Source organism: Xyrauchen texanus, chromosome 17 (assembly GCF_025860055.1).
Source record: "Xyrauchen texanus isolate HMW12.3.18 chromosome 17, RBS_HiC_50CHRs, whole genome shotgun sequence".
Classification (NCBI taxonomy): domain Eukaryota; kingdom Metazoa; phylum Chordata; class Actinopteri; order Cypriniformes; family Catostomidae; genus Xyrauchen; species Xyrauchen texanus.
Genome location: NC_068292.1, coordinates 29,049,577 through 29,074,313, shown reverse-complemented (window position 1 = coordinate 29,074,313; position 24,737 = coordinate 29,049,577). Strand labels below are relative to the sequence as shown.

Below are 24,737 nucleotides of genomic sequence, written 5' to 3'. Positions count from 1 at the left end.
AAAAAGTATTTCATGTCAGCTACCTATATGCCACCTTATACTGCACTGATCTAAGTCTTTTGGTTTCTTTGTATTTATGTTGCAGCTGAACTGGAGTTTGTGCAGATTGTGATCATTATTGTCGTGATGACTGTGATGGTCGTGGTGGTCGTGTGCCTCCTGAACCACTATAAACTCACCACCTGGTCGTTCCTGAGCCGGGCGAGTCAGGCACAGAGTCAGGACCTTTCTCTGCAGCCGGTAAGACTGACACACACACTCTATTCTACCAGTAAACTTTACATTTATGCATTTGGAGGACACTTTAATCCAAAACGACTTGCAGTGCATTCAAGCTATACATGTTCTCGATATGTGTGTTTCCTGGGAATCAAACCTGTGACCTTGATGTTATTAGCACCACGCTCCACCAGTTGAGCTTAAAGAACACTTAACCACTTTAAACATGCAGATGAGGTGTGGAATAAATGTAAAGATTACTTTTTGTGCATCACAGCTGTGGCCTAGCAGTTCACGCGGGAGACACAGGTTTAAGACTGTTGTGTCTAAATGCCCAAGCCCCTACACCCAATAATTTTCTGTCTCCTCTCATCTGTCCCCATATTTAAAAGCTGTGAAAATCCCCTCAACAAAATAAAAATAATAAAAAATCATATAAAACCTTATACAAAATCATAAACACCAAAGTTGAACACCATGATGTTCCCAAACTGAGTTACTGCATTGCATGAAACATCTGAATAGATGAGAAGTTTTTCACCTGCTGGGTCATCTCTAAGCTGTTTCAGTGTATCTTGTGCATTTAAGCTTTTATCTTAGAAAAGAAGATAACGGTGCTTTACAATTTTAGAAGTGCTTTGTGCTGCGGGACCTAAAAGTCTCTGGAGTGGAGTGTGTGTGTGTGTGTGTGTGTGTGTATGGTTGTTTACTTCTGGAAAGGCCTCCTTTGTGTCTTATCCAAAATAACTTGCAGCAGTGCAGTGAACTGATGAGAGAGAATATAGCATGTGTGGGTGCCTCATATCACCAGAAGGAGGATTTTCGTTGTGGTTGTGCAGTTTATAACCAGGAACATGAGCTCTCAAGTTCAGCTTGTGACATTTCCCAATACCGTTTCCCCCCTTCTCCCCAACATTTCCTAGCTTTGCAGTTATTATCAATTAAAGTGCAGGGGTTCCACAGTCCTTGATAATTTGGTAACATAAGGTAAAAGTCATGGAAATTGATATAGTGAAAATATGTTTCTAGTTAGGTTTAGCTCAAAGATATTTTATTGGTATATTATATATTTCTTTTTGTGAGTGAAGTCACTAGTATGCAGCAATCAAATGCAACTTGAAATAAATTTGTTAAAATGGTGTGGGAACCCTGAAAGTGACAAAAAGGGACCTTTGGAATACCTATGGTTGGGGTGGGCGATATGACCAAAATCTTTTATCACTATATGAGTGGTTTTATATCACAATAACTAATATATATATGTACATTTTGGTTGGAAAATCAAGAAAAGTTGATTTAATATATTTAACAACCATACTGTAATGCCTATTTTTGAGAATCCAGTGAATTAAATACTTCTAAATACTTAATCTTATATAATGTTGTTTTTATTTGAAACTTGACAATATTCAAAGTAAAAATACTCTGCTTTAAATTATTATTATAATGCTAAATTTGACATTATGCCACATTTCAGTCTGATATGTTGTTGATGAATATTATTATACATTTCCTCAAGAAACTTGAGATCTTCCCAAAGCAATGCAACAGAGAAAATATTGCATAAGTAAAAATACAATCCAACACTTCTTGCAGAGAAATAATATAAAATTATGAAAACACTTGTAGCAGAATATAAATATTAAATAAATGTAAAACTTGGAAAAAACATATGACTGAATTAATAACAGTTTGCAGATGACATTTTTCTGCTTTGTGTTGGCTTTTGGCATATAGCAAAATCTCTATCTTTTGACACTTTATATTGTTGCCACGATATCTTTTGCCAAATCTCCCACCCCTGGCCTTTGGTAAATCTAGACAAGGAGTTCTCTTTCCAAACTCTGTAAGACAATATCTCTTAATAATATGTAATTCTGAATGCTGCACTAGGACACTTTACACCTTACTGGATGCACTACATGTAATTAAAAAGTGATGTATCTTTTCTTCAAAAAGGCAGTGTGTTTTGGAATACACAATGGCAGGGTCCCTCAGAGACCAGGGCATGTTGATAACGTTCAGCAGTTCTGTCTAGATGCCAGTCAAACTCAGACACGCGCAGACCACTGCAGCACCCGGGAGAGACTGCTAAATGACTGAGACTTTTCATTTTCATTCATGAGGGAACATGAGGGGGAGGGAGTCAAGCAGAGATGTCTGGGAAAATTGTACTGTGTTTTTTTTTTTTTTTGGCATTGATGTATGATGGCACAGAGCATTATTAGAGTTTAACAAATGGGCTCTGTCTGTTTAAGCTGGTCTACCAGTCTGCTCATCTGACAAGTGCCCAAAACCCATCTAAAACTAGCCAAGCAGACCAGCCTCACCATAATGGAAAACCACCAAGGACCATCAAACCAGCCTAAACTGGTTCAATAATTTTGTTTTTGTTTTTTGTTAGCTGGGTCTCAAATTGATTGTCAGTTGTCCATTTTAATAATTTTGTGATTTTAATATTTTATACACTACCGGTCAAAAGTTTTGAAACACATGACTGAAATGTTTCTCATGGTCTTAAAAATCGTTTGATCTGAAGGCGTATGCTTAAATATTTGAAAATAATTTTGTAGACAAAAATATAATTGTGCCACACATATTAATTTATTTCATTATAAAACTAAAATTTAAACCAAAAAGTTTTTGAAATTGATGACTTAGACCAAATAATAAAGAAAAGCAGCCAATAAGTACCCAACATAGATGGGAACTCCTTCAATACTGTTTAAAAACATCCCAGGGTGATACCAGGAGTAAAATGTCAGGCGTAAATTTCTGCAAATTCTAGGCCAAAGGTGCTTTGATGATGCTAAAATTTAACACAGTTTTGATTTCATTTTGATTTCATTTTTGATTTTGTTTAGTCAAAACATAATTCCCATATTTCCACTTATGTTATTCCATAGTTTTGATGACTTATTATTATTCTAAAATGTGAAAGTGTTGTCATTATGTGTTTCAAAACTTTTGACCGGTAAAATGACTGAAAAAATATAAAAAAGTGTATATGTGGTAAAATGTGCTCATCCAAAAATTCAAATAATTGAATTTTATATCTGTCTGTTTTTCCTCGTTTACAGGAGGGTTCTTTGTGGCCATCAGATAATGGGCTGAGACAAGGGGCATCTGAGGTAAGCTGTTTGTGTGTGTGACCTCTGCACTGTTGTCTAATTTGAAGGGTTGTTTTTTGTCCTTGTGTAAATGACATCTGCCTGTTACAAAGAGTGAATTCTCCTCAAATGTGTGTTGTGTCTGTGTGTGCATGAGTGTTTTCTCAGTGTAGGTGTGTGTAAGGGAGGAAACATCTCTGTTACGGTGTATGTGAGTGATAGCACTTAAAATATAGTGTGTGGAGAGAACGAATGCATATATATTCATTGTTTTGGGGGGGGGGGGTGTCTCTCTCAGCGGTTCATTAATCTCTTACCCTCCTCTGGCAGCGTCTAGACAGCCGTCTGAGAGGCCAGACACTCATGGTCTTTTTGCGTAAATTACCTCTCATCAGCCTCAAACTCACTAATGTAAATGTGGCCCCTGCAGTAATGAGGCTGATCTCAGCGGCTAACTGACATGCAGATTTTACTCAAATGAATTATATTTCTGCACATTTGCATACTAATGTCTGAACTCGGAACTGTTTAACTTTGGGGCCCTGGTGAGTTTATATGAAAATGGGAGAGTGGTCATTAATTATCTTTGTTGAAATGGCATGAGTAGAATATCATATTGTAAAAAGGTACGCTGTTATCTGCTTAAATATACACCAGTAAAAAAAACAGTTTTCTTTTAATGTTGTTCTAGCTGAGCATCCAGATTCTTTCTCATACAATCTATCTTATAGCTTTTTTAGCCTTTTGAAGATATCCATGTATATGGAAATGTTTGTATTTGCTCGCAAATGGCCTAAACAGCCATCGTTGCGAAGTTGTTTAATATGTTTAATGCAAGATGTAAAATAAAGTAATCTAGTGCACTTAATGAGCACATATTAACTCACTGCAACTCTCTCTGATTCCTTGTCACGTGGATCTCGCCGAAATAACAACCATGTACCATGCGACCATAAACAATTGCATTAGTGTGTTTTTGTTTTTTTAGTCCTGTAGCTTGCTTGATTTATTCTGAAACAGGGGCAAAAATAGTTACAATGTTGCATTTCTTTCATTTAGTAGATTTAGCTCATACATTGATAAACCACTTAAAATTATATTATTGTACAAATGTGTCAGTGGGTTACAGTTACAAATATTAAAGTATTATTTATGTCACAGTTATGCAAAACCTCACCGCCTGTTAGAGAATGTGCGTTCCAGTCTGAGGTTGCGCTGTAAATCAACATTATCCAACACACAGCTGAGTATGAGTTGTAAAATTTGTGTTGTGGTTATTTTATCATTCATTATCCAGTTAGCAAATTTCCTTTAGCACAGCTTTGCCTGAAATAAACAGCTGAAATGTGGCCCAACTCAGAAAGTGACTGAAGCCTAAATCTGGTGCATATCTATTTTTGCCAGAACTGAACCAAAACAGTGGCATATCTTATGTGGCCCATACCTCAGGAATTATTCAATAACTCTCATTTTAAATGTGCATCTATATTTAATGCATTTTCCAAAAGGCTGCATCCACTTTATGATGATGAATTAGTGACGAGCTGAACTACAAATTTCTTCTCCGCAGATCCATTATGTACATTCATGGTTAGATATTATTTGTCTCACCACAAGTGAACCGCTCTAGTGTTCATTTGCAATTGGCCAATTGTTTTGGTGCAGATCCGAGTGCAATTTCCGTGTTCATATTTTCCTATACGAACCAAACCAAGGGAGAAAATGCACCAGATTCCTAAACAAATGAGCCAGGTGTGCGATTCACGAAGTAACATACCTTGTGAAAGTAGGTGATTTTGTATTTATCTCCTCAAGGCTTGTTTTAGAAAGTGCATGTCTATATGCAGCTTTTAGTGAGTTATGAAATTATGTTCAATTAAAAGACTGTTGTGGCTCTGCTTTGTGATGTAATTTTAGTGTAGGGAAAAAAGGCAGGAAAAACACTTGTGACAGAATCACTATGAAGTACAATCCGTGTTTGTGATGATATACAGTGCAATAAAAACATTCAGATCAACCTGACATTTTGTCAGTTCCTCAGTAAGAAAAGATGCTCATTGTTCACTAGACGAGAACACAAGACCCTGCCACGGCGACAGAAAAAAAAAATCTCAATGTTTTGATATACTGTACTGTTGCTGAAACCATTAGCTCAGCAAGTGAATAACGACCTCCCGCTGAGCGACGCTAATACGTGCTTCGACTCCCTCCGCCTGGCCGGCGATTATGTTAGTGAAGCTCAAAAATGAAAATCATTGGAAAAATCGGCTAGTGTGGCACCGGCATAATCAGTGTGCTCCGGATTCTAAAGTTAGAACTAAACTCTGCAGGATTGTGGCCCTGGTAGGGATGTCAAAAGTACCGGTACTTCGGAACCAAGTCAATACTAAAATTCTAAAGATACTAAACGATACTACACTTTCTGCAATACAGAGTACCAACTCAGACAACTTTGTTTGGAATCTGATGTTCTGTGAGCTCTGATGATGTCATCATAGGATTATCGCATTATCCAACTGTGAGAAATAGGCCTCATATGGAACAATGTGACCTTCTTTCACGTTGTCATTATGGGGTATTTTTTGTTGAATTTTAAGGAAAATAATGAATTTAATCCATTTTGGAAAAAAGCTGTAACATATCAAAATGTGGGAAAAGTGAAGTGCTGTGAATACTTTCCGGATGCACTTTATGGAGTATTGGGAAAGTTTGAGGTAAAGGGTTTAACCAGCCTTGTGTGACAAAAAACATATAAACCCCTTGCTTGCTTTTAATAAATCGAAGAACTGCTTGTGACATTCTGTGTCTATGTATTTCTTCCCACCGGTGAATTTGATCTCTTGATCCAAGAGTGGCTGCGAGGAAGGCAGCATAAAGCGTCTGGATAGTATTTTCTATACTAACACCAACATATTGCAATTTTCCTCCATATCATGCAGCCCTCATACTAATCTTTTGTGTTATGTCATTGGGTCTTCTAAAACTGAGACTGATGGTTCTCATTTTGTTTTGTTTTTTCTCCTCTGCAGGTGGTGTACGCACCTCAGCTAAGGGATCGTTTTACCGCTCCCACTTTCATGCAGCATAACCGCTTCAGACGTTTCCAGCCCACTTACCCATACCTGCAGCATGAGATCGATCTGCCACCCACTATCTCACTGTCGGACGGAGAGGAACCTCCACCATACCAGGGTCCCTGCACACTGCAGCTAAGAGACCCTGAACAGCAGCTCGAGCTCAACAGAGAGTCTGTGCGTGCCCCTCCCAACCGGACCATCTTCGACAGCGACCTCATTGACATGCATGGTTCAGGGGCTGGCAGTGGGCCACGCCCTCCCAGTAGCAACTCTGGGATCAGTGCTACCAGTTACAGTACCCATGGACGCATGGAGGGCCCGCCACCTGCTTACAGTCAAGTCATCGGAGAGAACTCGGGCATAGTACTTTACCTCCACCAGCACAGCAATAACCCGCCTGTCTCTGTCACTGTGCAGCCTCCGTCCAGGGGCAGGACAGATCAGAGCAGCCCAGATAGCACAATAGCACTGAGCAAGAACAGACAGAGGGAGGAGCTTGTGTGAGAGGGGTGAGGCTAGCACACGATTGGAAATTGCTCTCACTCTCCACCCATAAGGAAAGGGGTTCTCCCTCTAGACACTCCCGTTCAGAACAAAGCTTAATGGGTCTTGGCAACACAAGCTAAACCGTTTGTTAAAAAAGTAACAAAGTGGAGCTGAGCGTACTAAAGAATCATTTCTTTTTTTTGTCAGACCAGCTGCGCTAACACTGCGGTTTATGCACTGCCTGCAGTCTCCCACATTTGTTGTTTTTGTATTACTTGTGTATAGCCTACAATTAAGAAAAATATTCTAGCACAAGGCAAGCTTTTAGTTGTTGTTTTTGTTTTTGTTGGTTTCGAACGTCCCTCTTGAACGTCCCCTCCTACCCAAGCCACACTAGCTGTGTGGATAAGAATTTCTTTTGTAAAGACCGAGATCTGTGCTGCATTAACTAAACGTACATGCGGAAAAATGGTGAAAATCCAAATCCTAGTGCCAAGGTTTATGTAGAAGGTGACATGGGGCTTGACTGTCTTAAAGACTTGTTCAACACTTAAATCAAAACCCTTCTATGAAATTTGCACTACTGTTAATGTTGATCAGAGAAATTTAGGGGGGGGTGGGGGGTGTATGTCTACTGTTTGTATGGTTTATTTTCATGTAGATCTGATCATATGCTTCAATGCAAGCTCTCTATGGTAGGGAAGTGATCTAGTATGTCTTCAGCACAAGAAAAATCTTTGATCCAGCCTAAAATAATCTAATCTAAAAGAGGCACAGAATACAGAGTGTCTGCTCAACTCTCATCTATCATCTCCAGTGACACTTCAAGCCACTTTCACAAACTCCAGCTGATTCAAGGTGAAGTGTAAAAAACTCACTTTACATTTGGAAGTGAACAGATTGGACCTGTTACTACTAGATGTTATGTCATTTATTCTAAAGAAGTTCTGGAAAGAAGAGTGCACTGTAGCAGTTCTCCAATCTGTTCTCCATCTGCCCAATTTTTTAAAATTATTCTTAAAGTGATAATTCATCAAACAAATTCAGACATCCTTTACTTAATCTCACACTTTTTCAAACCCATATGAATTTCTTTATTCAGTGGAAAACAAAAGCAAATGTTAGGAACTAGCGATCTCCTTAACATTCACCATGTCATGAAAGTAAATGCTAATGACAATTGTACTGAAGTCATACAGGTTTGGAATGACATGAGGATGAGTAAATGATTAACAGAATTTTCATTTATGATTGAACTAACTCAACTAACTTTTTTTTTTGAGCTGCAGTCTGTGAAGAAAACAATATAATTTTCAGAGGTTAAGGGTCAACATTGTACCATTTCCGCCACAGAGGGCCAATTCCTGAACACAGCCAACTGACGTTCTAAGAATCTTTTAATCAAAATATCAGTGTGGTTGAAGGATTACAAATACTGTTTTGCTTGCTGATCTAGTCCCCAATGACAATCAATCAGGTTTAAAAATGTGAAGTCAAGGGCTAATGTGATGGGCATTTTTGAAAATCTCTTTTTTTACCCAGCAATCCTCTGTCCTGTTGCCTTGGATGTCACTCTGTCACCACCCACAGTGAACCCGATCCTGACACCATGTCCTGTCCACCGCACACATACTGAACACTGAACTTCTCTTCATGTCCAAATGTATTCCTCTTGCCACATAAACATACAGTCTTAAGATCCAAGAGGAGACTTTCTGAGCGAGACTCAGCATTCAGTTTAAGCTTTGGTGCAATTTATTAAAACCATGTAGGCCCAGAAACAGGATGTTTCTTGAATCTGGTCCAGAGGTCTAAAGAATTTAGGAGAAACCCCAAAGACACTTACCAGTGTAGTGCACACATATCCCTTTAATAAGGAGACTGAAGACTGAGCCCCTGTTTTTAGTCACCATTTAATCTGTCAAAGACAGAAAAGGCCATGGTGATTTTATACTTTTAAGTTTGTTTTCGTTAGATGGGAATTATGGTCAAAAAATATTTTCAAAAGCAACACACTCACCTTTATAAGCTACTCTATTTGTACTCCGAATGTTAGAGTCAGCCAATCCAAATGTGTTCAGATTTTCAATGTCTGTATAGGTTGGCTTTACTCTTGTTTTTGCCCTGCAATAGGTGGGATTTTTTTATTATTAATAGTAGTATTTTTTTTAATTATTATTTTTAGAAATTGTGTCATCTGGACACGTGTGTTCCAAACAAGACTAAACAAATCAACTCTCTCTTGCTCTAGATTTTGAAATATAGACTCCTAGCAGCTAGGCCAGTAGTAGAATTTGAGAATCTCATCACCTTGGACACTTTAGAATCCTAGCAGTTTGGCTAGACTTCAGATTCTAAAATCTCAACAACTTTGTTAAAGTTGGAATTCTTGAATACCAGCAGTTGGGATTAGATAACAACATTCTAGAATCCCATCTGCATGATGGTTTTGAATTTTAGAATTCCAATTGCATTGTTAGATGTAGAATTCTAGAACCTCAGCACCTTGGCTTCCAATACTATAATCTCTGCTGCTTGGCTAGAGTTCCAATTCTAGATTCCCAGCAGCTTGGCTACATTTGGAATTCTATACTCCCAACTGCTAGGTTAGATTTGCAATTCTATAACACCAGCAGCTAGACGAGTTCCCATTCTTGAATCCCAGCTGCTTGGCTACATTCGGATTTGTAGCATCCTAGCTGCTTGGCTAAAGTTCAAATTCTATAATCCTAGCAGCTAGGATAGAGCTCAATTTCTAGAATCCCTGCTTCTTGGCTACAGATGCAATTCTAGAATCCCTGCTGCCTGGCTAGAGTTGCATTTCTAGAAACCTAGCAACTAGGCTGGATTTAGAATTCTCAAATCCCAGCTGCTTGGCTAAATTTTTAATTCTAGAATCCAAGCATCTTGGTTTGGCTAGATGAAGAATTCTAGAATTTCAACTGCTCTGCTGCTATATATATAATTGTTGATTCGCTTGAGTGGTGTCTAGATGCTCTTGTCTTTCAAGCACAGGCTATAAAAGCTCACAACTTTGCAGAGTTTGAAGATGTGTTCTCTCAGACTACTTGCATAGAAATATCAAGGATACAATGTGCAAAATGAGAGCACAATGCATGTCTGCATTTGAAACTGCCTCCTTTAAAAAAAAAAAAACTTTTCCAATCACCTGTTGCTCTTTTCACTGGCTGTATTCATTTTGCAGAGCTAAGCTTCATAGTGAGTTGGTAGCTCCCGCTTTTGCTGCTGCGATGCTGCTTTTCATCTGCTGCACTTTTTCTTTTGCCTTCCTTTCCATCACCCTTTGTGATAAAGACTACCACTTTTTTCTCTATGGTTTGTCTGGTTTTGGTTTGTGTCTCAGAGCTTTTTTCGGCTGTTTTCTACTGTCCAAGGAGTTTGCATGTTACTCGTGAGCTGAATCGGTGCCTATTGATCGTATCGTTTTTGAGCGACATAGGAACCCACTTGCACTCTAAAAGTTCCCACCTTAGCTGTGCCTCACTTCCAATGGTGCTTTCTTCTGTGTAAGGTAATCTTTTTTTTTTTTTTTTTTTTTTAATCCTCTTTTATTTGTAAGGTGCTGTAAATAATGTTTTGTCTGGATGCACATATCCTACCCAATGGGTAGAAACCACAGAGAAATGACATTGTTAATAATGTAACATAATTTAAAGTTGATATAAAGATTTTAACATGGTGCGGTGGCAACGGATTTGTAAATGCCTACAGTGCAAATGTTTTTTTTTTTTTGTGTGTGTGTGCAAAAGGAAAGTTATCAGAAAGATGTTTGATTATGAAAATACTAAACTACAGAGCATTTCTTTTTTTTTATAAGTAACATCACGCTACAGTAAGAATGTTGCTTTTGACCCTGCCCCAACCACAAGAGGCACATACACACAAAGGGATTGTCATTTGACAAGTTTGATACTTAATCAAAAAATTACCATAACCTTTTAATTATACATTGGAATCCAGTCTATGGAAACTAACCAATCAGTGCCAGACTTCCAATCACAGACCGAAACACTGAGGGGTTGTGATTACAGCCTTGCTGAATTAAAACAATTTGGATTTCACCAGACTGTTTGAAATGACAGTATTAGTTTGAGTCCCAATAATGTACATGGTTTTTCATGCTACTCTGTGTTGTGCTTCCTGTCTTTGCAAAGTTTAATAATGAACCAAATGAGAGATAAGTAGTTTTAACATTCGTATTTTGTTATATATTTGACATTCTGTGTATGTGGCGTATAGGAGCAAAACATTATTTTAATTGCAGATATTTATGTGCTGGTGCTCCACTGTACAGTACCTTGTATTCGCATGTCTATTGTATACCTGAAGATAATGTACATAGCAATGGCATTTTGGCTACAAGCACCTGACTAACAACAGTTGCGAAGTTTTGAGCAATGTACCAAGATGCTTATCAAAGTGACAAAAAGCTTTTCATTTTATTCTCTGCACAAGTGCTGAGAATTAACGGTTACAGAAAAGGTTCATAATTGTTGCACCCTGATGCTTATCAAGTGTATGTGAAAACAGCTTCTGAGCCATTCAGAACTAGAAACAATTTCACAGACCTTTTAGAAAAACAATTTGACTGATGATACTCTGTATGTTCACATACGTGGACATTTTAGATACACGTACATATTTACTACACTTTTAAAACAGTTGTGTTTTTTTTTTTTACCATTGTGGGGTAGCTAGGTTTCAAGCATAAGGTATTTTATTGCAATTCTCGTTTTCAGAACAAAAGTAATCAAACCATGTTGCTCTAATCACTGTTATAGTCAAACACTTATGCTTGTACTTCTGCTGTCATCCAACTGCAGCTAAACTAATAAACTAAAAACTATCAATTTGTGTTGTGTTTAATATATAGATCCTCTTGGGTTTTAATACATACAATAATTGTATGTGCATTTGTCAGATGACCAATTTTATTACTCTTAATGAACACTTGTACATATTTTGATTTATTTTTTTTATTAAAACTAGCAGCATCACAAGTGCTTTTTAATACAAGTAAACAGATTAAATGTGTTATTTCCAAACATGTGAATTACAAGTGGATTATGAAATGTCTTCACTCCATTACCCACTGACCTTTTAAACAATCCAGATACACAGACAAATAGTGCAGTCCATCATTAAAACAGGACCTGTATGGATGACTGCCCAGGCATTTTGCATAAGAATTCATATATGACGCACTGCATGTTATCCAAACAAAAACAGAAAAATAATTTTAAAAAATCCATCCAAAATTGCTATTTTATTATAACTTGGCTGGCTTTTTTTTTTTTTTAAACAAAACTCAAATATATGCAAACAAACACCTGATTCTGGCTTAATACAGTAAATAATTCTAGTGATTTTCTAGCAATTTCAAGTTTGTTTCCCTCCAGCATTCAACTTGTGGATTTAAGTGCATGAAAACCATTTAGTAATGACAGTTGTTGTTTTAACATCTAGTACCTTACTAAGTCAATTAGGAGTACCACAAGTCCACTATAAGAACACCCAAACACCTTGTGACAGTGATAACTGATGTTGAGAAATTCTTTATGTAAAATAACATTTCTCTATGCTCATGCGTCATTTAGTAATGATTCTCCTTTCATGGTAAAGTGTGATTTGTCTGTTCACCGCAAACCATGCAGCCATCAGCCTACTCCGCTTTTTTCCGTAAAGACATTTTGTCTTTTGTCTCTTGCAGTTTCTCTGAAAATTTGTCTTTGGTCTCAGAGAAGCGCTCTTTTGTCTCCTCCATTCGTCCTGAGAGTAGTTCTTTGGTTTCTTCCATTTTCTCAGAAAACCTATCTTTCGTCACCTCCATCTTTTCAGTCAGCCGTTCCCTTGTCTCCTCCATTTTGTCTTGCAGATACTCTTTAACAGGTGGAGGGGTAGACAGGTATCCATGTTTGCGGAGGTACTGTACAGACATGGATGTGCCCCCCAGGGTAACAGTGTATCGGGCAGGTGTAGCGAGCTGTGAAGGCAAAGTGTTTAAATACTATTCTCAATTATACAGCTAATGGAATGAAATGCATAGATTTTATTAGACACAAAACATAGGATATAATACTTTATATTGCAAACACATATGGCACCATAGAAGTCTGATGATGAATTTTGGGGGCAGGTTTTTTTTTTTGTGCACTAGCTAATTTTTCCATCTCTAGAAATCTATAGTACTTTTGAAAGGCATGTTTGTTTAATTTATGTACACTCATTAAAGATAATGACTACATCTTATCAGTAGCCTAAAGTGGTTTACATTTACAAGGAGCTGGGCTGCCTCATTGGGGTCGTCATGTTAAGATCACATGACCAGCCAAATACCACTCATTTTAATTCAGAAATCCTCCTATTATTGGACACTTTCAATTTCTGAATAAATAAATCATGGCTGACTGTGAACAGGGTACAATGGCATTGGAAATGTAAAACCTTTGCTTTTATGTGACATGCATTTATGCACTAAATATAGTATAAGTTCACATTAACTCCCAAATGACCAAGCGCAACATAAACAAAAATACCGAGTGCACCTTTATGTTCCTATGCTGTGATTGATGTTTGTACCTTATACATTGCATAGGCTGTGAGTGCATAGCCACCCTGGGAATCTCGCAAAATTCCCACCATCCAATCCGGTAAACCAATGAATTCCAGAAACGGGACCACATTCACCCCTCTGGAGAGAACACAAAGAACATTCACATGTCTACATGATTAACCTTTACAAGAGAGATTATATGTTTTTGTAAGCTCAAAGAAACTGAGTGTGCCTTTGGAACGGCAGTTGATTTTCCAGCTGACGTCGCTAAAGCTTGTCTGACCTGCTGAAGCCCAGACAGACTTTATCTGGTAAAACTCAATCTCTCAGCCAGCCTCACCTTAACGGCAGCGTGCTTAATCGGCTCTTTTTTTTTTTTTTTATCTTTGATGCAAAAAGCACTTAAATTCATTGAGTTCATGGAATTCAAAGTCTCTAGTTAACTGGAGTTAGATTAAATCACAATATCGACAAACAAAGCAACATACATTAAGAGGAGTATGTAGAAAAGAAAAAAGCTCTTTAAATCTTCTCAGAATTAATGACTGAACTTTAAGGGCCCAAGGTTATTCTTCTTTGTACACACCCAGTTGCAAATCAAATTGGTACACTTAAATTACTAACTTTAAAATCATCTTTTACCTTAAAACTAAACTGTCGCTATAGGTTAATTACTATGCACGAAGTTAATATGCACATAGTTTTGCTGGTATTTATCTATTATGTTAGCTCATAATCAAACAGTTGTAGTCATTACATGGATGGTATTGTGAAGACATATCGCTGTGCCTATGGCAAGCAGCCCTCCCTCAATATATTTAAATATGCAATCCATGCTGATATACAACAATAACAGAAAAATCTATGTAATAAGGCATTTGGGAATACACAAGTATGAGCTTATGTCTTATTTATAACTACAATACACTATGCTTCTCTGCCAAAGTGACCACTATTTAAATTCTAATAATTAGTCCAATATTGAGTCGAACATCTCACTCTTGTCTTACAAATCATTTAAATAACAAAATAATTTTTTTTTTTTTTTATCAATATATTCTGGCGGCCAAAAGTTTGGAATAATGTACAGATTTTATTCACCAAAGTGACATTCAACTGATCACAATTAGGGCTGGGTATCGTTAAAATACCTTGACTTCGATACTGGTTCCTAAACCATACTTTTTTCTATACCAATTTTATGAAATCCGTTTTAACAAGATTACAAACTTTGGTTTAATTTTTTTCAGTTTGACGATTTTTTTTATTTTATTTTTTTTTAACAGACTCAAAGACTGGTCTCCTCATGCCAGGGGCTATAACATTAATGTGAAGAGGGGAAAAAAACAAACAAGAAAGCTAATCTGTTAAATTCAGCCAACCCCAAGGATAAGTACGGTTTAACAAGATAACTAGTTTAATGCGAGTTAAACTTGATCAGCATTTTTAGCATCGATTTAGCTAGCTATCTATAGCCATACATCCAAACAATATCTAACGTTACGTAGGTCCCAGTTAATAGGACTACACCGCGCACAGAACCGTTAATTTAACATGTCCACAAGCAAGTACCACTACAAGTTAGCCAATTGTATTTGTTGGTTAAACGTTAACCTTAGCTGTCGGTGTCCCAGTCATAGCGCCGCTGCATTGATCAGTAGTTTTGAAGGAAGCTCTGTGGCAGGACGCTGAGAGGATGACTGCACCGGCTCAGTCTTCTTGCAGTCGAAGACGGAGCAACATTCTGCTCTTTAAGTTTATTCCGTGCACTGTCAAATGCTTCATCAGATTTGTCATATCTTGTCGCAAATATTGCATCACGCGCTGTTGGCATCCAGCCTGGTGAAATGTAGCCACACTACAGCGTCACGTGTGAGCCGCGCCTCTGGGCGTAACCAGCGTAAACTAGCGTTTTTCCTTTGATGCCTAAACACACCCAATCACTTTTAGATTTGGGCACATCTAGCATGCTTATCGCTGACTTTGACGAGATTAACCCCTTAGGTATCAAAATTTGATACCGCACGACAAGACGTTTTTAGATACTCGATTATTTACTGGATACCCAGCCCTAATCACAATGTATAGTCAGGACATTAATAACATGAAAAATTACTATTACAATTTGAAAAACATTAAGAACTTTAAACTACTTCAGAATTCTCATCAAAGAATCATCCATGTGCAACAATGACAGCTTTGCAGATCCTTGGCATTCCAGCCATCAGTTTGTCCATATTTGCCATTTTTGACCTAACATTGACCTTAAGACATGCCAGTCTATTGCATACTGTGGCAGCTCAAAAATAAACACAAAGACAATGTTAAGCTTCATTTAACAAACCAAATAGCTTTTAGTTGTGTTTGATATAAATGGCAAGTGATTTTCTAGAACCAAATTAGCAATTTCACATGATTACTCAAAGATAAGCTGTAGGAGTGATGGCTGCTGGAAATTAGGCCTGTCTAGATTTGATGAAAAATTACTTTTTTCAAATAGTGATGCTGTTTTTTACATCATTAATGTCCTGACTATACTTTGTGATCAGTTGAATGCCACTTTGGTGAATTAAAGTACAATTTCCTTTCGAAACAACAAAATCTGTACATTATTGGATCAAGTTCAAATATTTTTATTTCTATTTTTTGTTCAGATGGTAAGTTTCGGGTAAAAAATAAACAAACAGTATATTAATGTTAACCAGTATAGGAGTTCCCATGTACATTTGATGTCAAGTTTACATACACTTAATTTTTGTAACCACTCCACAGATTTAATATAAGCCAACTCTAGTTTTGTCAAGTCGTTTAGGACATCTACATTGGGCAGAACACAATTTTTAACAGATTGTTTCACTTTTAATTTACTATATCCTAGTGGATCAGAAATTTACATACACCAAGATAACTGTGCCTTTAAGCAGCTTCCAGAAAATTATTTCAAGCCTTTAGACAATTAGCTTCTTATAGGAGGTATAGGAATTGGAGGTGTACCGTTGGATGTATTTTAAGGCCTACCGTAATTTCCGGACTATAAGCCGCAACTTTTTTCCCACGCTTTGAACCTCGCGGCTTATACAATGACACGGCTAATATATGGATTTTTCCCGCTTTCAAATTTTATATATAAAAAAAAAATAAAAAAAAACATTGTGACGTGCTCAGTTTTTTGGCGGCGTGAAGCTTTCATTAGACCAATGAAATTGCCGAACGGGTTAAGGTCAAAACAACTTTTTTGGTTTACTGTTTAGATTAATTCGAGCGCGCTCAAACTTCCCATCATTCTGATTACGGTTGTAATTTTGTCACCCTCACCATGGCAAAGACATGGAGAAACGCATATGATGCCGCTTTCAAGTTGAAGGCGATTGATCTGGCTGCTGCACGGGAGCTTGGTCTTAATGAGTCGATAAGACGTTGGAAACAGCAGCGTGAGGAATTGACTCAGTGCAAAAAGACAACTAAATCTGAGGCTATTCAACTCCGACACCGAAGGAGATGACTTCAGTGGTTTCAGTGCACAGGACGAGGAAGAGTGACCAATGACTTGGTAGGCTACTGTTTACTGCAAATGTTTTATTACAAGCCGTGTGTGGCAGCGGGGGCGTGGTCAAGCGCCCGTCCGGGAGAGAAAAGCTGTAAGGGCGCTTACACCTGCGCTATATTATGTCTAACACCGGTGTCTAATTTCAAGTGCCCTGCTTCACGTGTCCTTCTTGGGAAAACTGTCACACGGGCACCAGTGTGACAGTTTTCAGCAGGGCACTTGACGTTCCAGGTAAGGCTTTTAATGGCCACAGCAATGTTTACAATCAATTTTATAAAGTTTCTCAATTCTTCTATGCGCCAACACTAGACTGACGTGTGTCACTCTCTCAGCTCTGTGGCTGCTGCCTTTTTATGCCGCTCTCCCCATGCTTACTGAAATTAGACACCGGTGTTAGACATAATTTAGCTCAGGTGTAAGCGCCATTACCGCTTTTCTCTCCCGGACGGACGCTTGACCACGCCCCCGCTGCCACACAGTGTTTCGTTAAAGCCTATTTATTTTTGTTACAAGCCGTGTTTCGTTAAAGCCTGAGTAAAGTTCATTTGTTTCAATGTACCGGTAGGCACCTGCGGCTTATAGACAGGTGTGGCTTATTTATGTTTAAAATAATATTTTATTTAAAAATCAGTGGGTGCGGCTTATATTCAGGTGCGCTCAATAGCCCGGAAATTACGGTACTTTCAAACTCAGTGTCTCTTTGCTGGACATCATGGGAAAATCAAAAGAAATCAGCAAAGTAATAATTTGGACCTCTACAAGTATGGTTCATCCTTGGAAGCAAATTCCAAATGCCTGAAGGTACTATATTTATCTGTACAAACACTAGTATACAAGCATAAACAATATCTGACCACACAGCCAGCATACCGTTTCGGAAGGAGACGCATTCTGTCTCCTAGAGATGAACGTAGTTTGGTGCGAAAAGTGCAAATCAATCCCAGAACAACAGCAAAGGACTTTGTGAAGATGCTGCAGGAAACAGGTAGACAAGTATCTATATCCACAGTAAAAATGGTGTCATATATCGACATAACCTGAAAGGCTGCTCAGCAAGGAAGAAGCCACTGCTCCAAAACCACTATAAAATGCCAGACTACAGTTAGCAAGATTCAAGTTTTGCCAATGGGGACAAAGATATTACTTTTTGGAGAAATGTCCTCTGGTCTAATGAAACAAAAGTTGAACTGTTTTGTTTGGATGAAAAAGGGTTAGACTTGCACCAACACCATCCCAACCGAGAAGCACGGGGGTGGCAGCATCATGTTGTGGGGTGCTTTGCTGCAGGAGGGACTGGTGCACTTTAAAAAAAATAGATGGCATCATGAGGAAGGAAAATGATGTGGATATATTGAAGCAACATCTCAAGACATCACCCAGGAAGTTAAAGCTCAGTCACAAATGGGTCTTCCAAATGGACAATGCATACCTCCAAAATTGTGGCAAAATGGCTTAAGGACAACAAAGTCAAGGTATTGCAGTGGCCATCACAAAGCCCTGACCTCAATCCGATATGAGAAAATGTGTGGGCAGAACTGAAAAAGCCTGTGTGAGCGAAGAGGCATACAAACCTGACTCAGTTACACCAGTTCTGTCTGGAGGACATATTGAACTTATTGTGAGAAGCTTGTGGAAAGCTACCCAAAAAGTTTGACCCAAGTTAAACTATGTAAAGGCAATGCTACCAAACACAAACTATATGTAAACTTCTGACCCACTAGAAATGTGATGAAAGAAATAAAAGCTGATATAAATCATACTCTATTTTGAGAATGTGAAATGTCAGAATAATTGTATAGTAGTGGTCCTAACTGACCAAAGACAGGGAATGTTTTTTTTTACTGGTTGTGTACTAACATGAACTTTTTGGATTGTTTGTTTTTATTGGTAAATGTTTGATACTGTGTAGGATGTTGATGTTACTTACTTCATTGCAGCATAGTAGAAGCTCCCAAACCATAATGTGGACGTGACCATATGCACAGGCACCATAACTTTTCCATATTGTTTAAACATCTTTTTAAATCTCTGAAAGAGCCCGATAGATTTGTCCTGCAGAGGATCAATATCAAAAGTATTCTGAGGGGCAGCCTCTGATCCAGACCCTGTACCAGCCTTATAAAGACCCTCTGTCCCCGCAAGACTCTGTGGAGGGTTTAATGGAGTATCTTCCTCTGCCGATGTTTTGTGGCTCTCCTTTGTCCTAATGATAGAAGTGCATCTGAAGTAGCGCGAGGTCTGGACGGCCACAGGAAGCTCACACGCACTCCAGGTGTGACCTAGGTATGCTGGGCGCAGCAGGAGCCGCAGCGTGGCTGGAGACCACAGCCGCTGCATCACCTCCCCCCTCTTACGGAGCACCACCAATAGAACCTGGACAAGCCAGAAGTTTAAAACAAATTGGGGTGATTCTCAAGAAACCGGTCAAGAAAATGTCCGGGTCATATTTAATCCCAAATCAATAAAAAAAAATATGAAATTCTATTTTGCATAAACAAAATTAACACTATATTTAGGGTCATAGTTTGTTTTACATTGTGAATTTACCCCAACATCCCCATTGTCATTTCCGCAAAACGTATGGACATCCAGTAAAGAAATACTAGCTTAATACTGTTTTATTATCAAAATCAGCAAAAATGAAAGGCAGTGCCAAGGGAGTACTGCAATGTTGCATAAACACTTTACAAATTAATAACTAGATCACTTTTTACCACACTGCGGTAATGTGAATATCAGAAAGTCAATCTTTTTTTCACATTAGGTTAATGAGAATTGGTGGGTAAATGTGCGTAACCATCTTAAATATATCACAATTTAAAGAATCTTAGTGGGCCTAAAAAAGGTTTGAATTTCTTTAAGCAAAATTTAGCCTAATTTCTTTTATTTATGAGTAAAAAAAGGATTAAGGCATTTTCTTGAAATGTTTCATGAGAATCAGTTCCATGCAAACTCTATATATTTGATCATTGATCTATTTCATTATCTACAGTGTACAATTTCTTGAAATGTTTCATGAGAATCAGTTCCATACAAACTCTATATATTTGATCATTGATCTATTTCTTTATCTACAGTGTACAATTTACACAACTGGTGATGGTGTGTATAATTTACACAATTAAAAGGTGACTTTTAGCAATTAGTGCTTTGAAGATGTTTTAGGTAACTTCAATCAGGGGCGCAACTACCCATTTTCAAAGATGTATGTGACATCTACATTGGCGCCCCCTTTCACGTTCTGTTCCCCCTTGAACATTTTTGCCTTCAGGTGGAGTGCCGCAAGCGTGTGTGTGTGTCACACTGATCAGGTTAAAAAAAACAGTAGAGTGATTCCAGGGATTAATGAGGTTAGTTTTGGTATAACTAGTCAGATAAATGCAAAGTCAAATATCCTCTGCTTGGACAGATGGTTTCCTGTTTGATCAAAATGTCCATTAGGATTCGAATAATGCCATTGAATTACAAAAGCTATAAACTCTTCATGTACCAAGTCCAAAGTCTTTGTTTATCCTTTCAGGGTGGTAAGAATATTTCCTTAGACTCTCTAAAACCCTTAATCTAAACACTGACTGACTGACTCTCAAGCCAACTGCCTACTTTGAAAACCTTTTTGGGCATCATAAGCACATTTCCAAGGGTTTAAAAAAGGCAAAATTACATCATCCATTTTCTTTAGCAAAACAACAAGCATATTAACCAATTAACTGGTCTATGATATTTGTGTGTATATTTTTATTACATTTGTCAACACTTTAAAATAAGGTTCTACTCAATAATTAGTATTAGTAAATCAATTTATAAACACAATAGGTATCATGAACTAACAATTACTTTTTTTTACAACTTTTAGTAATCTAGGTTAATGTTCATTTATGCATAAATTGTTACATTGTTCGTTGTAAATTCATATTATGTTTACTAATGTACACATATACAACTTTGTGTTAAATTTTTGTACTATTCTATGTTATAATCCACATTAACAAGGAATAATACGTGCTGTAAAAGTATTGTTCGCTGTTAGTTCATCTTAACTAACGTAGTTATCTAATGTAGTGTTAAAAATACAGAGATTTGCACAGAAAAGGTTTAAAAAAATAAATTAAATAAAATCCACTGACTAGAAGCTTCTACGTAAATGCCTGAGATTATGTTTTTATAATAATAAGTGACATCACATTAGCATCCCACAAATTTAAATATTATCACGGTATGTTTATATTCTACAGATAACATTCGGTGTTGTTTTTCCGGAATAAAAACTGTTTATACGAAGTTAACAGGGCCCTGACCTAAACTTCAGGAAACTGACATTGCTTTGCCACTCCTTCAGTATCAGGACTTATAGCTAGCTACAACAGCTGACACGAGATTTTTAAGGTCGAATAAACGTTTCAGTAGGAAATTAAAGTATATGTTTAAAAACAACGAACGGACACTTACAGAAGATCTGCTCTGGGTTTTAAGGAGAGTCCTCGCAGCGCTCCATGTACTACCAGACTTGTGTCATGTACCGCACGTTCAGAGTCCAGACACATCCACATGGACCTCTGCTGCGCGCGGCATCATGGGAGGTGTAGTGTTCTTCTTCTTCTTTGGATTTATTGGCGGTTGGCAAACCAGCTTGGGTGCATTTCTGCCACCTACTGGGATGAAGTGTGAGGCATTCATGAAGAAGGAAATAAAAAGATGGAAAATAATTTAATCTGAATATTATATTGCCCAAGAACTTCATTGTATATTCTTCTAATCAGACCTGTTGTCTTTAGGTAATCTAATAGAGCCTTAGTTACTTCTGAATTTTTATTCAGTAAGTTCTGTAATGTTAAACTATTTATCGCTTTGGAAATGGTTTTATCATCTTCTCTAAGGTAAGATCTTTCTTTGTAATAACCTATGTATTCTAATAGAACATGTTCAACAGTTTCCGGTAATCCACAACTATTGCAAAGTTATGCCTTCCTATCTTAAATAGTGGCTGGTTCAATGCAGTGTGTCCGATACGGAGTCATGAATGTACTGTTATCCCTTCTTTTGGAAGTGTAGTCATTTGAGGCAATGCTCTTTTATGGCGCATTGTGGCTTAGTTTTGTTGAAAGAATCCTGGTTCTGTTTTATACTGCTTTTCTAAACCCAGGCCTACCATATTTACAATATTTAGGATAAGGGATTTGGATATACAGTTTCCATATGTGGATGTAGATTTGTTATTATAGTATTTATTTTTATCTAAATGCATTTTATATATATAAATTAGAAGGAAATTACTTCTATAGGATATTTTCGGTTTTATGGTTTTACATTTGAATTTATATTTGGAAATTTGATTAAACTGCAGTAAAGTCTTTTGTCCACTAGATGACGGTAAAATGAGGAAAACAGCAGTTCTCCATAAACTTGACAGAACAAAGCCAGTGTTTTCATTCAAAGGAGTTAGCAAACATTATTTCAGTTATTCATTATATCATTTCATTTTTATTTTATTTATTTTTACAGTTAATGACATTTTTTTCTCAATATCAAGTTTACATGTTCAAAACTCGGACATTCTTGTCTTCTGTCTTGATTGTATTCAGAAAGACAGAAAGAAAGAAATAATGAATGATTCTGAATATTCATAAATGCTTTGAAACTCTTTTTTTATAATTAAATATTTCTGGTAAATTTAGGTGAAGCCTAAAAGCAGTCATCCAAATGTAAGAACATGACTCATAATTAATTATATCCTTCATAACCGCCTTGTGTTCTGATCCAGTAATTATTTCCCCTGTCTGCAATCAGCTAGGGCTCAGCCTAAATAATCACCTTCATCAGGTTTGACTTAATAAATGAATGAATAACACGGGCATTCCTTCCACTTGCTTTTATCGCAATCATCTCCCTTTTGATTTTTAAGTTGTTATGCAACCAAGATTATTACAAATTATTTTGAAAAAACATTTGTCATCTTGTCGGTTAATGTGAAAGACAGTCAAAGATAATTGAGAAGGTTAAATGAATGGTGGAAACAGGAAAGCAAGAAAATAGCCCTTAAAAAATGTCCATACATTAAGTTTGCACGGAGAGCTGCTCAGAATCTGATGCTGGGTGGCATTACTTTTCTAGCACTTCCTCTTAGGGCCAGTGTCCTCATAGAGTACATCACATGACCACAATGTCTTATGACCAAACATGTGAAATGAGACCAACACGAGGAGAGTATCTAAGGTTAACCTAACAGAGTTTTATAAGCAGATTAAAACATTCTTGGGTGGATGAAGAGGGTCACTAGGCAGCCGGATAATCTGTCATGAGCCAGAGTGATCAATTCAAAGGGTCACTATTCATGTCCTCCCAGTTTAATGTGTTATTAATTGCATACCATTTAGTGTCCAAAGCAATAAGAAAACATTCAAAAGTTATTTTGCATACAAATTCCCATTCAGCTTTAGTCAAAAATAAATCACACGCAAAATGAAATCTCATCCGTCAGTGTTAATTATTTGTCACAAAATATTATTTACTTGTATTTTAGAGTATTGATTTATTTTTCAAATATGTGGTGCACTTGATGGTATTAAACCTTGAGACCCAAATGTATGACATACTAACATTCAAAATGCAAAAATCAGTACAACTGAATCAAAAGGAACCATTTTCTTGGTATCTATAGCACCTACAATTGAAAAGAGCCACCTGACTCAGGGTTCTCTTCATTTCCTTTTTTAATTCAGTTTTTCAAATGTGATAGCTCCTCAGCTACCAAACGTCCAGTGGCTGCCTACTTAAGAATCTTGGTAGATGTAGAAGTCATCAGGGCTTTGCTTGCGTGCTGTATAATGAAATTTGAGAATTTGGACATCCTACTCATTTGATCAACTGCTTTTGGCATACAATATAGGGAAGTAGCAGCAAAGTAGGCATATTTGGATGGGGGTGTGACTCTGACCTTTGGCCTTTCTCTTACGAGCACCCTGACCTCAAAGCCCAAAGACTCCTCAATGATCTTCAGATTCCTCAACATCAAGGTCCTCAAACTCCATAAACAAAAGTTAGGTCTCAAAAGTTCACCCAAAAATGAAAATTCTGACATCATTACAAGCATGTCTTTCTTTGTTCTGTGGAACACTTTTGTGTTATACATAAAATATAAAAAAGAAAGTCACACATGATGACAGAACTATCCATTTAAAAGCCATATGAGAGGCCTGATAGTCGAGCAGAGAGAAATGCTTGTTTCAGTGGTATTCTGCACAAAGCTCTAAATGTACTTGGACAAGCAAATCAAAAAAATTTCAATTATGCTCCTGATGTGGGTGGCAGAGCAATACATTTGTAGATGTGGGTGGCTTTCTGTGATAGAAGAGGTTAATGACGTTAACTAAATTGTAACTGAGAATTAAAGTTTTCCTTCTTTTTTTGTAAATGCATCCGTGTAGTCATATTTCATGCATCTGGCCATGAGACTAATTACTGGCATCTTTTTCTTCGCTTCATTAACTACCTATTCTCACCTTTTTTCTCTTTCTTTCTGCTAAGCCATATAAAACAGGTGTTTGCACTATATTACATTTTTGAGTGAGTTGTGATGTAAAAGTTCTTGCCCCCTGTAGGTGTGGAATGAAAAGTTATGATATGTTCCTGTGGGATGTATGTAAAAAGAACTTCTCATCTGCATCCAACGTAGCTGCCCTTAAAATGTCGAATGTGTATTCTCATGCCAAAAGAAAATTAAAAACAAA

General features: G+C 37.3%; 2 protein-coding genes across 4 annotated transcripts in view; one reads left to right on the top strand and one right to left on the bottom strand.

Annotated features, from left to right (window-relative positions):
* The window catches only part of ldlrad4b (low density lipoprotein receptor class A domain containing 4b), a 75,257-nt gene extending 63,496 nt beyond the window's left edge, over nt 1-11,761 (top strand). For all 3 annotated transcript variants that reach the window (XM_052147753.1, XM_052147754.1, XM_052147755.1), the window contains 3 exons: nt 86-240; nt 3,300-3,350; nt 6,359-11,761. In XM_052147753.1, the coding sequence (XP_052003713.1) occupies nt 86-240; nt 3,300-3,350; nt 6,359-6,910 (758 nt within the window). In that variant the 3' untranslated portion in view covers nt 6,911-11,761. The remainder of the gene's footprint in view (nt 1-85; nt 241-3,299; nt 3,351-6,358) is intronic.
* Nucleotides 11,762-11,873: 112 nt separating this feature from the next.
* Nucleotides 11,874-21,597, bottom strand: LOC127657518 (uncharacterized protein C18orf19 homolog B-like). The gene is made up of 4 exons (XM_052146344.1): nt 21,460-21,597; nt 18,941-19,386; nt 13,493-13,604; nt 11,874-12,896 (listed from the first exon to the last, which is right to left on the bottom strand). The coding sequence occupies exons 2-4, from the start codon at nt 19,348-19,350 to the stop codon at nt 12,576-12,578; spliced, it is 843 nt and encodes a 280-aa protein (XP_052002304.1). The 5' UTR covers nt 19,351-19,386; nt 21,460-21,597; the 3' UTR covers nt 11,874-12,575.
* Nucleotides 21,598-24,737: the final 3,140 nt, after the last annotated feature.

Bases quoted from the DNA above. Each gene is read 5' to 3' on its own strand.
- LOC127657518 (XM_052146344.1), bottom strand. From the start codon at position 19,350: ATGCAGCGGCTGTGGTCTCCAGCCACGCTGCGGCTCCTGCTGCGCCCA. The intron at 13,605-18,940 runs GTAAGTAACATC...TGTTCTCTCCAG, and splicing joins TTCTACTATGCTGCAATGAA to AGGGGTGAATGTGGTCCCGT. The intron at 12,897-13,492 runs GTACAAACATCA...TTGCCTTCACAG, and splicing joins CAGCCTATGCAATGTATAAG to CTCGCTACACCTGCCCGATA.